This window comes from Narcine bancroftii, chromosome 1, assembly GCF_036971445.1.
Source record: "Narcine bancroftii isolate sNarBan1 chromosome 1, sNarBan1.hap1, whole genome shotgun sequence".
Lineage (NCBI taxonomy): Eukaryota > Metazoa > Chordata > Chondrichthyes > Torpediniformes > Narcinidae > Narcine > Narcine bancroftii.
The window spans coordinates 252,654,345-252,671,171 of NC_091469.1; the positions used below are offsets into that span (position 1 = coordinate 252,654,345).

At 38.9% G+C, this 16,827-nt stretch overlaps 1 protein-coding gene across 13 annotated transcripts in view; it reads right to left on the reverse strand.

Annotated features, from left to right (window-relative positions):
- LOC138741338 (low choriolytic enzyme-like) overlaps nucleotides 1-16,827 on the reverse strand; it is a 143,077-nt gene that overhangs the window by 96,003 nt on the left and 30,247 nt on the right. For 10 of the 13 annotated variants that reach the window (XR_011343465.1, XM_069895254.1, XM_069895331.1 and 7 more), the window contains exon 5: nucleotides 4,805-4,882. Coding sequence is in view for 12 of the 13 variants with exons in the window: in XM_069895254.1 (XP_069751355.1) it covers nucleotides 4,805-4,882 (78 nt within the window). In the remaining variant the exon portion in view is untranslated. Of the gene's footprint in view, nucleotides 1-1,602; nucleotides 1,699-1,797; nucleotides 1,868-4,804; nucleotides 4,883-15,052; nucleotides 15,157-16,827 lie in introns of those variants that run through there. The other 3 variants (XM_069895295.1, XM_069895313.1, XM_069895302.1) reach the window with 3 other exon arrangements.

Sequence of the window (16,827 nt, forward strand, 5' to 3'; positions counted from 1 at the left end):
AGCATCATTGAGAATGCAGTAATGTCAATGCCTTCTCTCCAAACAGCAAATAATGATGCTTACCCATAATAAAAACATATTTGAACTTTATTTGTAAATGGAAAACCATTTATAAAAATAAATATGAATAATTTAATTTATCTTTCAAATGGTTTATTCTTTGCTGGCTCCAGCAGTCTGAGATGCAAGAGATGACAAGTAATGTGGAAGAGTCCATGCTCTTTCTTCCACAGAAGGCTGCACAGAGCCAGTAGACCATGATCCACACTTCAGAGGGACTCATTGATAACCCTATTGCATAGCACTGATTGGGTCAGACAATTGATGTCATGGTAGTGAAAATAAATGCACCTAATGCTCTTCTGCTTTGATAGTCTATAGTCACTTTGACACTGGAACAGATAGATACCACCAAACAGCCCAATTTATTGAACATATAGCGAATGACAATGGACATAGAGATACTACCCATCAACACTCAAGATTCTCAAGGGGCAGAGATCTACTACGTATCAGGAATTCCACTGATAAGGAATGACTCCCACGTGTACGTGTTTATCTCATCTCTGGTTAAGCATCTGTATGAGAGAGAAATATACTCAGTGATTTTCAGCCTGGAGGAAATACCTTCATCCTCCTACCACCATAATCTTGTAACGGCATTGGTGGCTGCCTGCTCTTCCACCTGGGGCCCTCTGGACCTCTCTTCTGACAGATATCTCACTTACAAGCATTTCAAAGTTCCACTCTGTAAATGTGGAAAATAATTCACCTCTTTCTTTCCTCAGTTGGTGTAGCTGCTATCTAGCTGCCATCTAGTAAGACTTGAAGGGCAAGTGCTCCTCTCTGATTATTGTACAGTAGCTTCTCTGCACCTGTTTCTTTGGGAAACCATATTACGACACACTTGCTTTTGGCCAAGTTTATGATTTTAGAGTGGGACCCAAACTGGTACTTAGGCCACACAAAGTCTGGTACTCCAAAAAGGTGCAGGTGAATTTCCAGAGAACAATAATGAGAGACATACAGCACTTCAAACAACATATTAATATTAAACTGTTCACCCTACAGGTTCCTTTTAGTGGCTTTTAGGTATCTTGTATAACCTATCTCTTCAATGAAGTACAACCCTAGTTGAAGCTACAGGCAAAGTGAATGAGAACCTGAGGAGGGGAGTTCCGAATGCCTCTTGAGAAATCATTTCAAAGAGAGACTGCGAGCCATGATGGCATTGCCTTAGACCACACTGCTTCAATAGTCTGCCTTTAACAGTTTGAGCCACCTGGATAAAAGGCAATGTCAGGCTAATAGTGATGTAGCACTGTAATTGGAATGAGGGGTTTGAAACAAGGCAAAAACAATGAACAACGAAGATTTTGTTTCCTAAAGACATTTGGGTGTATTTCATGGATTTTGGGCTGCTGATCACAAAAAACCTTAAGATTTTCCTATCACGTACAGTTTTTTAGATACAACCTATTTTTATGATATCCCGTCATATTTTGTCTACCTCAAGCATGTAAAACCATGAAAAAACATTTTCTGCATTCGTACTTGAACTTCTTCCCTGCAGTCAGTGATGAACAAGGTAAAAGGTTTCACCTGGATATTTGGCCATTAAAAAGCAGTGTCAGGACAACTGGAATCCATCAATGCTGGCCAACCATTGTTGGACATTGACCTAAGAGGCTTCAGATGCTGAATACAAATGAAAATTAAATTAAACATCCTAAATTCAATAAAAGTTAATTTAATGTTTCTCCAATTTTCTACGTGATACAGCAAATCTAAAATTACCTTTGTGTCCACTGTGGCCATGTGACCAGTGGAAGAAACACAGCCACCACATTGAGGGTTGTTAATGAGTATTTTTATTCAAATTCAGCACGCCCCTATAAGGGCAGCATAAGCTCAGTCACCTGATGCATTGTGACATCATAATTGCCGCCCTGGGTGGGCACTGGAAGGGATGCTGGAGTCAGAGAGAAACCTCTGATGACGTCATTTACCCATGGCTGCCCTGCCATGTGGAGATACAAGCGGGGCTGGTTCGCCATAAGGATGTGCGCCGCCACACAACCCCCCCCCCCCCCCAGAACTGGCTACGTGTCCTGTCGCTTTGGCGGGTGGCCCCGGTGATTGGGTGCGGCCGTCTGCACAGGCTGTGATAAGTCCAGATGTGCCACCTTGAGGCGGTCCACCGTAAAAAGTTCCTCTCTTCCCCCAATGTCCAGGGTGAACGTTCCGCAGGACCGGTGCAAGACTTTGTATGGCCCCTCATACGGTCACTGTAGCGGTCACCTTGTGGTCCCCTCCGCACGAAAACGAACTGGGCTGAGTTCAGCTCTTTGGGGAGATGAAACAGCCGGGTGCCGTGGCGGGCCAGGGGAAGCTCAGTAGGCCAGTCACCTGTGTAGGCCCATCAGCAGGTTTTTGTCAGTGCCATGGTGTCAGGGTCTGGGCTGAAAAACTCTCCCACCAGGGAAAGCGATGCCCCATTGACCATCTCCGCTGCTGAAGCCTGCAGGTCCTCCTTGGGTGCCGTCCTAATCCCGAGGAGGACCCAGGGTAGTTCACCCGCCCAGCCCGGTCCAGAGAACCTGGCCATAAATGATGCCTTCAGGTGCCTGTGGAACCTCTCCACCAACCTGTTGCACTGTGGGTGGTATGCTGTGGTGTGGTGGAGCTTGACCCCCAGGAGCTTCATCAACTGAGTTCACAGGGCAGATGTGAACTACGTCCCTCTTTCGCTAGTGATGTGCGTCGGGACTCCGAAACGGGCGATCCATTGGCTGGCCAGAGTCCTGGCACACGTCTTCGCGGAGGCCTCCTTAATTGGAACAGCTTCCGGCCACCTTGTGGCCCGATCCACCATTCTGAGGAGGTAACGAACCTCCTTGGACACCGGCAGGGGCCCGATGACATCAACATGGATGTGTTGGAATCTGCGAACCGCCGGGTCGAAGTTCTGGATGGGGGCTCGTGTGTGTCACTGGACCTTTGAGGTCTGGCACCTGGTACTGTTCCTGGCCAGTTCCGCCACCTCCTTCTTCAGCTCATGCCACACAAACTGCTCTGTTGCAATCACCATGGATGTCTCTATAGCTGGGTGAGCGAGGTCGTGGATCAGTCTGAAGACTTTCGCTCTCCAGTGTGGCGGGACTACCGGGCGCAGCATGTCTTTTGAGACATCGCAGAGCAATGTGTCCGGGCTGCCGGGCACTCGGACATCCTTGAGTTTGAGACCTGAGATGGCGGTCCACAAGGCCTGCATCTCCACATCGTTCCTCTGTGTTCGTAATCCAGGCCGGGCGTGAGAGTGTTGATGGCTGGATGGGAGAGCGCATCCACCACTACATTGTCCTTGCTGGCCCTGTCAGATGTCAGTCGTGAACGCAGACACGTACAAGAGGTGGCACTGCTGTCTGGCAGACAACGGATCCTTTGCCATTGCCAGAGCTTGAGTGAGGGGCTTGTGATCCGTGAAGGCTGTGAACGGCCTGGCCTTGAGGAAGTAGCGGAAATGGCGGATGGCCAAATACAGCGCCAGGAGCTCCCAGTTGAAGGCGCTGTATATGAGCTCCGGCGGGTACAGCTGCTTGCTGATAAAGGAAGGCCAGCAGGCGCCATTGTTCATCAACCCACTCTTCCAGAACTCCCCCCACTGCCATAGCTGAGGCATCCAGAGAGAGCACTGTGTGTGCCTCCGGCCATGGGTTCACCAGCAGCCTGGCGCTGGCTAGAGCCTCCTTTGTCACGATGAAAGCTCTGTCCACCTCCCAAGATCACAATAAAGTCTTTTCTTTGGTGGCCATGAGCACAAACAATGGTGCGTGAACATGGTGCGTGTGGCTCCGGGGATGAAACGATGGTAAAAGTTCTCCATCTCCGTGAACTCTTGGAGGCTTTCAGGGTGGAGGGTTTGGGGAATTGTTGAACAGCCGCTACTTTTCCCAGCACCAGCGCGGCCCAACCGCCGAAATGGTGTGGCCCAGGAACTGGAGGGACTCCTTGCCAACTGGCATTTGGCTGTGTTGACCGTGAGGCTGAAGTCCACCAGCCGAGCAAAGAGTGTATGGAGGTGGGCTTTGTGTTCAATGCCATTTCCCCATGGCTGCCCCGCCATGTGGCGATACAAGCAGGGCCGGTTCGCCATGAGGATGTGCGCTGCCATGCCATCTTGAAATTGTCAATCATAATCCCCAATTTTTTTCAGGAAAAAAACCTTTTGAAAAAAAATTTGTTGTCCAGTGTAATCACTATGGTGCTTGGTATGAAGAAATGCTATTCAATACAATTTTACAGATGTTATCTACCCTGTTGTTATTTTCTGTTCTTACCTCGAAAAAGCAAGTTTTCCCATTTGTCTCCTTTAAAATTTCTAAACAAGAATTACTTTTCAAAATCTACTCACTACTTTTCATAAATCATCACAAACCCTGCTTCCATTAATGCATCTGGCAAGATATTTCATGACTCAATAGCTTTCCGCATTTAAAAGTCAACATTTTCCTCTCACTCCTTTCTTAATTTAATGCCTTTCAATTGCTGATTTCATAGAGCAATATTGTTTGACAGAAATTTTAATTCCCAAAAAATGCATTAACCTTAACCAGTTATGCTCCTGTGGAAACAGCTGGCATATCTTGTTTCTCTGATTAACTAGTTTTAATTTTATAATCATCTTAAAACCTCAATTTCCCAAGGCTGTCTTTTATAAATATACATAAGCACACATTAACATTCAATCCACTGTCATGATAATGTCCTTTAAGAGTCTACTTTATTTCAAAAATTTTCTTACTTAGTTTTTCATTTTGTTTCAAAATTATACTTGACACATCTTGTTCATCCATGTCCCTTTGTTCAGTTTGCAAACCATCTGAAAATGAATCAAAGATTAAAATATAATTAATTTATAATCTTAGATTCTGCCATGTTTCCATATAATGGACTCCAACCCCTCTTTTAATAGCCATACATTATTTAAAAAAAAATATCTTTACTGAGTTCAATTAACTAACTAGCACTCATTAACCCAGTATATGGGATGAAATATATGAAAAAAGATAGTTTGTAGTTCTCTAATAATACCTTAAGCATACATGATATAAATTGTGTATATCCTTCTTAAACAAATCCATTTTTAAAACACTTCAAAAGAAAAAAGAAAAAATAGAGACACCCCCCCCCCTCTATTAATCAAATCCATCCCTCTAAACAAGGTTAACTTGTATATTTAAAGTACATAGGAAATGAAAGATGACAATGGGAAACCAGACAACATTGCTCAGGAGCATCCAGACACTCTAATTTGTTTTAAATTATGGTAACACTCCATGAATGGAGCCCATGTCTTATAAAAATTCACCTTTATATTTGTTTAAACTTCATTTATTCATTCAAAAAACAAATAATATATGACATATACAGCAATTAAACATGAACATTTTTTTATATATATAAAAAAAAAGATCCCCCCCCCTCCAGCCAACTCTCCTAAGGAGAGCCATAAAAAAGAAAAAAGAAAGAATATTAAAAAAAGTTAAATATACATATTAAAATCTAATCCATATAAATTGAAATGTAAATATTCCGAGTATAACAGCCACATTAATAAAAAAATTATAATTATCATGAAAAACATATGTAATTTTTTCCATTATTAAACAATATTTCATCTCATTATGCCATCTATTAATATCAATCATATTTGTATCTTTTCACGTACTACCCAATAAAAATACTGTTGGATCTAAAACTATTTTAATCTTATACAGATATTCTAAAAACAATTGAATTTTCTTCCAAAAAGATTGTATATGTAGACATGACCAAACAGCATGAAAAAAGTACCAATCGTATCACCACATCTAAAACACAAATCTGATTCATTAAAACCATATTTTTTTTTAATTTTTCAGGTGTCAAATATAATTGAGGTAAAAAAATTGTAATTAATCATTGCATAACGTGCATTTATCAATCTGGTTACACTATCATAACAGATATCTAACCAATCCTCTTCAGAAAAAGTAAAACCAATATCCGCTTCCCATTTAATTTTAGATCTATCCCAACCCTTTTTATCCATACCATCCTGCAATATTTGATACATAGATGAAATATAACCCTTCTCTGGTACCTTCATAAGAAAAGTCTCAAATATAGTCATTTCAGGTAAAATCATATCTCTACCAAACATACATTTTACCAAAGATCGAATTTGATAATAAGGAAATGCTTATCAATACCAAAATCTTCCCTCATCTGATTAAAAGATAAAAACTTACCCTCTTTAAAACTATCTCCCAAATTTTTCACACCTTTAAATCTCCAATGCAATAAACTTTGATTATATATTGAAAAAGAAATAAGTTGATTATTATACAACGGAGTCAAAGCCAATAATTTACCCCTAGAACTTATCATTTTATTTTTCTTTATCCATAACTTCATTAAATGTTTTAGTATAGGCACATTATATTGTTGTAACAAATTCATATTCCACCTAAACAAAAATTGATGTATTTCAAATTCAGAAATATTTACCATCTCAATTTTAGCCCAAAAAGGAGGCCGTACCAAATCCATCAATGAACTAATAAATTTAAGTTAGGCTGCCTCATAATAATTTTGAAAATGTGGTAAACGTAATCCCCCTAACTCATATTTCCAAATTAATTTATTCAAAGTTACTCTTGAAAATTTACCCCTCCATAAAAACTCCCTAACCATTTTATTGAATTCTCGAAAAAATGTTTTATCAAGTAAATATGGAATAGATTGAAAGAAATATTGTATAGCTGGAAAGATATTAATCTTAATTGTATTTATCCTTCCCATTAAATTAATAGGTAAATCTTTCCATTTAATCAAATCAATTTTAATTTTTTTCATTAACAGAGCATAATTTAATTTATATGAAGATTGATAATTAACATTCAAAATTATATCCAAATATTTAATTCGATCAGTTCACTTCAAATTAATAATATTCTTATAAACTGAATAATCTCCTTCACTTACTGGTAATATTTCACTTTTTTCCCAATTAAATTTATATCCAGAAAGACATCCATATTGTATTAAACATTCCTTCAAATGCAAAAGTGACTGAGTTGGATTTGTTAAGTACACCAATACGTCATCAGCAAATAAATTAATTTTATACTCTTCATCTAAAACTTTTATACCTTGTATCTGTGTATTTTGTCTTATCAACTGTGCTAAAGGTTCAATCACTAATGCAAACAAAGCTGGTGATAAAGGACAACCTTGACGAGTTGATCGAGTTAACTTAAAAGATTCTGAAATCAAACCATTTGTCAATACTCTAGCTACCGGTTTACTATATAGAGCCCTAATACAACCAATAAAAGAAGAACCAAACTTAAATTTCTCCAAAACTTTAAACAAAAAATTCCATTCAACTCTATCAAGTGCTTTTACTGCATAAAAGGATATCACCATTGGATGATCTAAAGATTGTCGAAATCTATTAATCAAACTAATCACTCGCAAAATATTATCCGAAGCATGTCTATTCTTTATAAAACCTGTTTGATCAATATGAATCAACTTTGGTAAAAATTTAGCCAATTTCACCTTTATATCTTTGACATTATATCTGATTTTTCCTAAATTTAGGAAGGACATAACCTCCTGTAACCATTGAATATGATGAGGTGGAGTGCTGTGTTTCCATTTCATCCAAATTGCCCATCCAGCTAATCAATGAGGTAAAAGCTAAAATTCGCTTGTGAGATGAAGTCAGGAAAAATTCCTCTCCTTGAGAAAAAACAAATTGAGCAATTAAGGGGCTAGGTTCTAATCTAATTAAGGGGCACGGTTCTAATCTGATTAAAGGGCACAGTTCTAATCTGATTAAGGGCACAGTTCTAATCTGGTTAAGGTGCACGGTTCTAATCTGATTAACAGGCACAGTTCTAATCTGACTAAAGGGCACGGTTCTAATCTGATTAAGGGGCACGGTTCCAATCTGATTAAAGGACATGGTTCTAATCTGATTAAGGAGCACATTTCTAATCTGCTTAACAGGCACCATTCTAATCTAATTAAGGGGAACAGTTCTAAACTGATAAGGGGCACGGTTCTAATCTAATTAAGGGGCACGGTTGTAATCTGATTAAGGGTATGATTCTAATCTGAATAAAGGACATGGTTCTAATCTGATTAAGGGGCATGGTTCTAATCTGATTAAAGGGCACATTACTAATCTAATTAAGGGGCACGTTTCTAATCTGATTAAGGAGCACAGTTCTAAACTGATTAACAGGCACAGATCTAATTTAATTAATGGGCTCGGTTCTAATCGAGCAATTAAGGGGCATGGTTCTAATCTAATTAAAGGGCACGGTTCTAATCTGATTAAGGGGCACAGTTCTAATCTGATTAAGGGGCACGTTTCTAATATGATTAAGGGGCTCAGTTCTAATCTAATCAAGGGGCATGGTTCTAATCTAATTAAGTGGCACAGTTCTAATTGAGCAATTAGGGGCATGGTTCTAATTTAATTATGGGGCACGGTTCTAATCTGATTAAGGGTCATGGTTCTAATCTGAATAAAGGGCACGGTTCTAATCTGATTAAGGGGCACAGTTCTAATCTGATTAACAGGCACTGTTCTAATCTAATTAAGGGGCACAGTTCTAATCTGATTAAGGGGCACGGTTCTAATCTGATTAAAGGGTACAGTTCTAATTTAATATGATTAAGGCGCATGGTTCTAATCAAATTCAGGGCCACAGATCTAACCTAATTAAGGGGCATGGTTCTAATCTGATTAACGGGTACAGTTCTAATATAATTAAGGGGCACGGTTCTAATCTGATTAACAGGCACTGTTCTAATCTAATTAAGGGGCACGGTTCTAATCTGATTAAGGGGCACAGTTCTAATCTGATTAAGGGGCACATTTCTAATATGATTAAGGGGCTCAATTCTAATCTAATCAAGGGGCATGGTTCTAATCTAATTAAGTGGCACAGTGCTAATTGAGCAATTAGGGGCATGGTTCTAATTTAATTATGGGGCACAGTTCTAATCTGATTAAGGGTCATGGTTCTAATCTGAATAAAGGGCACGGTTCTAATCTGATTAAGGGACACAGTTCTAATCTGATTAACAGGCACTTTTCTAATCTAATTAAGTGGCACAGTTCTAATCTGATTAAGGGGCACGGTTCTAATCTCATTAAGGGGCTTGGTTCTAATCTGATTAAAGGACATGGTTTTAATCTGATTAAGGGGCACGATTCTAATCTGATTAAAGGGTACAGTTCTAATTTAATCTGATTAAGGCGCATGGTTCTAATCAAATTCAGGGCCACAGATCTAACCTAATTAAGGGGCATGGTTCTAATCTGATTAAGGGGCATGGTTCTAATCTGATTAAGGGGCACGGTTCTAATCTGATTAAGGGGCACGGTTCTAATCTGATTAAAGGACATAGTTCTAATCTGATTAAGGGGCACATTTCTAATCTGATTAACAGGCACGGTTCTAATCTGATTAAGGACACGGTTCTAATCTAATTAAGGGGCATGGTTCTAATCTGATAAGGGTCACGATTCTAATCTAATTAAGGGGCACGGTTGTAATCTAATTAATGGGCACGGTTGTAATCTGATTAAAGGGCACGGTTCTAATTTGATTAAGTGGCACAGTTCTAATTTGATTAAGAGGCACAGTTCTAATCTAATTAAGGGGCACGGTTCTAATCACATTAAGGGGCACGTTTCTAATCTGATTAAAGGACACGGTTCTAATCTAATTAAGCAGCAAGGTTCTAATCTGATTAAGGAGCACGGTTCTAATCTAATTAAGGGGCACGATTCTAATCTGATTAAGTAGCACGGTTCTAATCTGATTAACAGGCATGGATCTAATCTAATTAATGGGCACGGTTCTAATTGAGCAATTAAGGGGCATGGTTCTAATCTAATTAAGGAGCACGGTTCTAATCTGACCTTAAAAATGGTTGATAAAGTTTGAAAGTAATTTTTCCAAAAGTTTTCTAAACTAGAGCAAAACCAGAACATATATATCAATGAAGCCTTGAAAATGTTACATTTATCACATAATGAATCAATATCAGAATAGAAGCGTGACCATTTAACTTTTGGAATAAGTGCTGTATGCACCACTTTGAATTGCAACAAAAGTATATCTATGTTGGCAGTCCTAGGGTACTTATTACCTTTTTCTTTTTCTAAATTAACAAGTAACTCGATAATGTGACATAGGTTGAGAATAGGGCACAATTTAGCTTTTTTTTGGAATCATTCTTTTTTATCTAGCCAGTCCTATTATATCTTATCTTTTTTTTAACCTACTTTGTCAGATACAAGTTTAGGGAGATGTGTAGACTGGGGATTAATAATTTTAAAGATTTTTTTTTGTTCTTTTGAAAAATTGAGGGCAAAATTTAATTTATCCAGTAGTCATTTTTTCCAGGTATCTACAAGTCAGACATTTTGTTCAGTCCAAGCTTTCTGATTTTCCACGGATTTATGAAACAAACATTCTTGATTCACTTTTTTACTTTCAGTTTTCGCATAGAGGCTCAATATCAATTATTTATAGTTATTTCGTAAATTTGAAAACAGTTTCCCTAGTTAAGATCAAGAGTGATTGGGAGCTTGACTTGGATTTGTCACTTCCAGATGAGTACTGGGATATTGTTCTAAATTTGATGAATGAATCCTCATTTTGTGTGCGACATTGTTTGTCATACATTTTTTAACAGCTGGTTATTATGAAATTTTAAAATCTTTGCTTGCTAGCACTGTACCCCTATTCTGAGCTGAAGTGTGCCCTTTATCAGATCTACCTCCTAATAAATTACCCAAAACAAGTATCTCACAATGGTTGGGAATGCTAATATTTCACCTTTACCCATGATCCAGAATATCATTCTCTAATATTTTATTCTGCTAACTCCTATTTAACTGATTGAGAAAAGCAAGGAGATAAGGACTTCAATTTGTAGTAATTATGTTCCTGCCAATGCAATTCCACAACTGAGGCATTCTGCACATTAGGTCAAGTCAAGTCACTTTTATTTATCGTTTATGCCATGCTCACATGGTAAAGACGAGATAACATTTCTCCAGGATCACAGAGCATATTTACATAAATATAAGTTAGAAGAGAAGTTAAACACATTGAAATATTAAAATATCAAGATGCATACAGTAAAGGTCCACGGTACACTATCCACATATGTTCTGAGAATTAAGGAGCCTGGTGGCTTGGGGGAAAAAACTGTTGCCAATTTGGACGTAAGGGTCCGAGTACTATGGTACCTCCTACGAGATGTCAGAAGGAAGAACAGTTTACGTGAGGGGTGTGTGGAGTCCTTCACAATTTTATTGCCTTTCGCCTACATTGAGTGTTGTAGATGTCCTTCATGGAGGGAAGAGAGCCCCCAATTATCTTTTCTGCTGACTTCCCTATCCTCTGCAGGATCTTGCAGTCTAAGATGATACAGCTTCCAAACCAGGTGATAATGCAGTTGCACAGGATGTTCTAAATACATCCTCTGTAGAATGTAGTGAGGATGGAGGGTGGGAGATGAACTTTCCTCAGCTTTCACCGGAAGTAGAAGCACTACTAGGCTTTCTTGGCTATGGAACTGGCGTTAATGGACTAGATGAGATTCTCCACCGTTCACTCTTGATAATCTTGATGACCTCAATGGTCAAGCCATCAATGGTCAGTTGAGTGTGGTTCCCCTCAGGACCTCCTGAAGTCAACAACCATCTCTTTTGTTTTATTAACGTTCACATACAGGTTGTTGGCTCTGCACCAGTCCACTAGCAACTGCACCTCATTTCTCTACGCTGACTCCTCATTCTGACTAATAAGGCCCACCACGGTTGTGAGGTCAGTGAACTTGATGATGTGGTTTGAGCTGTGTTTAGCTGCACAGTCACACTGCTTGAGGTCTCCCTGACAGGATGTCAAAAGTCCAGTTGCAGAGGGAGGTGTTTAGACCCAGCAGGGTCAACTTCCTTATCAGTACTGAGGTATGATTGTGTTGAATGCCGAAATGAAGACAATAAACAGCATTCAAACATATGAGTCCTTATTTTTCAGGTGGGTGAGGGCTAGATGGAGGGCGGGGCCAATGGCATCATCTGTAGAGTGGTTGGATCTATATGCAAATGACAGAAGGCAGCGGGAGCTTGATGTGCCCCATGATGAACCTCTCAAAGCACTTCATGATGATGAATGTGAGTACAACAGGGTGGTAGTCATTGAGGCAGGACACAGATGTCTTCTTTGGCACAGGGACAATGGTGGCAGCTTTGAAGCATATTGGAGCCTTGGCACTTCTCAGGGAGATTTAAAGATTCTGGTGGGAACATCTACCAGCTGAGCTGAACATCTCCTGAGCACTCTGCTGGGTATGTTATCTGGTCCAGTAGCTTTCCGCGGGTTGACATTGCCTAACTCTCTCTTCACATCAGTCACTGCAAGACACAGCACCTGATCATTTGGAGGAGAGGTGGTCTTCTTCACTGACAGGTTTTTTTTCACTCAAAACGCGTGTAGAAGTTGTCAGTGCATCTGGGAGGGAGGCATTCCCAGCACAGACAAATGGTCTTGTGGTTGGTGATATTTTAGATGCCCTTCCACATTCCACATGTCCTTGCTGCCCAGGAAGTGACTGTGAATGTGTTGGACGTACATGTTTTGCTTCCCTGATGGCCTTAGACAGCTTGACTCTTGCAACATCTAGGGGTACCTTTTCATCCACTCTGAAGGCAGCGTCATGGTTCCTGAGCAGCACTCGCCCCTCTGCAGTCATCTATGGCTTCTGATTAGAGTGACTAATGAGGGTTTAGCGCACAGTGACATTGTCAGTACATATATGTCTCTCCATCTATGAACATACTAGAAAAAAACTTAAATTATGTTTAAGTGGTTCTAAATCAGAAACAATGTATATCTCTCATAAACATAAGGAGCCAAGTCTAAGTTATTAATATGGACTGCCAGAGGAAACACCTGAATGTCTGAACATGGTAATTTTTTTTTGATTTTATAATATCTATATCAATCCCTTTATAAATGAGGCAAAGGATAACACGTAATAGGATCCCCTAGATTTTGGAAAGTATCTGGGGAGTGCAGGAGTTGAGTCTGAGATCCAGTTCTCATTCTACATGGAGCTTGCTGACTCATTAAAATAATTCCTTTCCACAGATCTTGGGAACATGTTGGCATCCAACAGATTCAGGAACCAAACACAATATTCTTCACAGTGCTTGGGCAGAATTCTTTGAATTATTTTCTGAGAATCTTTCCTTCTACCTATATGTTCTCAATTTGCATGGAAACAAACAACTGGAAACTCAACAGAATAGAAATTAAAGTGTGACACAAAAGCCTTTTGAACTGTCAATATAAATTTTCCTATCTGCTGCACAGCACTGCACTAAAGATATACTGTGAAGAACCAAAATAATGTCCAGGAGTTGGTGGTGAAAAGGGGAAGCCCAATCAGGGTAGAATGGATGGGAAGATATTAACTTCAACAACAGGCCTGATTACCTTTTCTGTGGAAAGGGTCCTCAGTAAACTATGGATTCATGATTTATACCTTGATAGAAGGGAAGTGGAGCATGCTGAAGATAAGCATAATTGGCAGGAGATCAAGGGGCATAAACTTCAGTGAGTCTCAGCCCAGAAAAAAAAAAACAAGAGTAGGTGTTCCAGGGGCAAGGTAGACAATTTTCTCCATTTTGCTCCAAAAGAGATAAGGAATAGGGAAAGATATTTGAGGATAGTTAAGTGTGAAATCATATATGGAAGTGTGTCTGATTTAAGGAAATATCTAGCCAAGTTTCTAGAGTAATGTGGAACAGCTCAAAAATTCTCATTATTATGTGCCTATGATAATATATTTAGGAAGACAGAGCTATTACCTGCCTTACAAACAATGTAGAGTATATAATTTAAATTTTTTTTTAGACATATAGCACTCTAACAGGTCAATTCGACCCTACATGTCCATGCTGCCCAATTTCCAACACCCCCAGATCGCTTTGAAGGGTGGGAGGAAACCGGAGCACCCAGAGAAAACTCAAGCAATCACAGGGAGAACATACAAACTCCTTACAGACAGAGTGGTCCCAATCGCTGGTGCTGTAAAGGAGTTGCGCTAACAGCTACGCCAACCATGCCGCCCAGTTATACTGTGAAGCTTGTGATCTAAAACATCCTCTGCAATGATGCAGAACAATGCATATTAAAATTGTAATTATCACCAATATATTCTTGAAATAAACCCATCAGCATCAACACACAAAAAAAAAATATAAATTGTTATTAACTAATGCACTGAAGTTCTCATCCATGCTTTTGTAACCTCTGGAAATGTCTGCTCTTTCCAAGCTGGCCTCCAGTCTAAATAAATTTGATCTTACTCAAAACTTTGATTAAAGAGTAAAACTAAACTGCAGATGCCAGAAATCTGAAATAAAAACAGATCATCCTGGAGATGCTGTGGTTGATGGAGAAAATGCTGCAGGTTGGTTACCTGAGAGTGAAATTGAGAACAAATTCTAATGAAAGGTAAATGTTCTGAAAAATAACTTTTTGTCTGTCTTCATTGATTTTGCCTGATCTCCAAAGTATTTCTGGCATTATTCAAAATTCTAATGTTGAACTCTTGTTTGTCTGGTTTGGCTCTTTTCACCAAATTACCTTCTGGTATTGTCTTGACTTTAAAATTATTGTTCTTACCTTCAAATTCCTCCACCATTGCATCGAACATTATAGCATAGTACAGACCCTCTGGTCCACAACGTTGACTGATTTGTATAAACCTACTCAATAATCAAAACCTTCCGTACCTCACCCATAACCTTCTAATTTCACGCATCCATGTGTAGGTCTTTTAAATGTTCCTATTGTACCAACTTCCACTACCACCCCTAGCAATGCATCCCAGACACCACTACTCTTTATGCATAAAAACATTTCTCCCTAATGTCTCCCCTAAACTTTTCTCCCCTCACCTTATGCAGATGTACCGGCAAAAAGATGTTGGCTGTTCACCTGCCTATATTTCTCGTAATTTTACAGACATCATCTTCTCTGTGATTTTTTTCCAGCTCTACAACTGCCCAAAGACAGAAAGGTCAGTGTAGTGGTTAGTACAAAATTGTTACAGCGCCGGGTTCGAATCTGGCGCTATCTGTAAGGAGTCTAAATGTTCTCCCCGGACTATCTGGGTACTCCAGTTTCCTTCCACATTCCAAAGATGTATGGGATTAGTGGGTTAATTGGTCACATGGGTGCATTTGGGTTGAGCAGGTTCATGGGCAGAAGGGCCTGTTTCTATGCTGTATCTCAAAACAAATCTGTGCTCATCCAATTCAGATGTCAGTGAATTATCAATATTACACTACATTAGCAGCTGATCGAAGCTGACTGATTTTGAACACTGATCTCTTTAGTCTCTCTTAGGATTTGCCTTAAATTTTACTGCTTTTCCAAGCCTTTAGGCAAATGCCCTAATTTCTCTTAATATGGATATGTGTTAAGTTTTGGACATTAATATTCATGAAGACTTTGTGCCACATTAAAGGCAAAATATCAAAGTGAGATGTTGAAAATAACATCTAAACATTATGATCTTTTTTATGCTTATTCAATTTATTTATTTTACCTGGAAAATTTCAAACTGATAGAATAACTTAGGTTACATGCAACATTTTGTCCTCTGTGTGTTCTCTTGTACATAACCAGACCATCGAAAGACTGTGATCTGTTTATCTGCTAGAAAATTAACTACAGCTACTAGGATTGGGAAGCTACATCAAACTGATTAGACATGTAGAAGGCTCTTAAAAATGTGACACAAATATTAAATATGCCAGCTTTGGCTATAAGAAGCTTGCACAATTTTTTATTTGATTAGGAGTTGCTTATATGGAGTGTGAAACCTTTTGCTATGTTGTAAATTTGTTTCAGCTTTTTGACGCTTATGAAGCAATACATTTCTTTCCCCCAACCTTAGCCTCCGAACTTCTTTGCCTTGCTTTAGATGGTGGCTAATGTCTTAGGTGTGTTAATTTACTGACCTCATAAATTCTAACAGAACCAGCAGAGCAAATACACTACAAGCTGGTTCCCTAGTCAAAAGCCCCTTGATCTTACAACAGGATCTGAAAAAGATTTAGGGCCAGATGTTGGTGCTAATAATCATCAATAAGATTTCAGTTAAGATTATGTAATATGGTAACAAAAACCTCTCCTAGAACATAGAATGTTAATTTTTGGGGGAAAATACAGTTGATGTTTTTACCAACTTTTTTGCAAACCTATCACCAATTATCTTCAATTTGTTAGTGATTTAAATGATTCAGTTATTTTTCTACGGTCACATATTTTAAATATATGAATTTAATTCTCAAAAGAAAATAAAAGTGATATTAGGAAATGGGATTTTGTCCATTAAGGTTGGTTTACAGCAAACATTCCAAGGTCACTTAAACTTTTATTTCCCCTCAACATCTTTCAGCTTAACCTGAAAAGAAAAGCATCTTCTTAACTTGCAAACTACCAGCATCAAACTATCAACTATCACCACCCTTGTGCTCCCAATAAGATTTCTCATTTTGTCGCAATTTTAGTAGAAACACTCTCAAGATTACACAATTTAAGGAGTAGCCATAAAAAAGAAATATTCCTGGAATGTAGCTGTCAAAGGGCTAACAACTAATTAATTGTATCTTTCTGTCTTCTTTTGCCTTCACTTTTCATGTATATAATTCTGTTAGTTCCATTT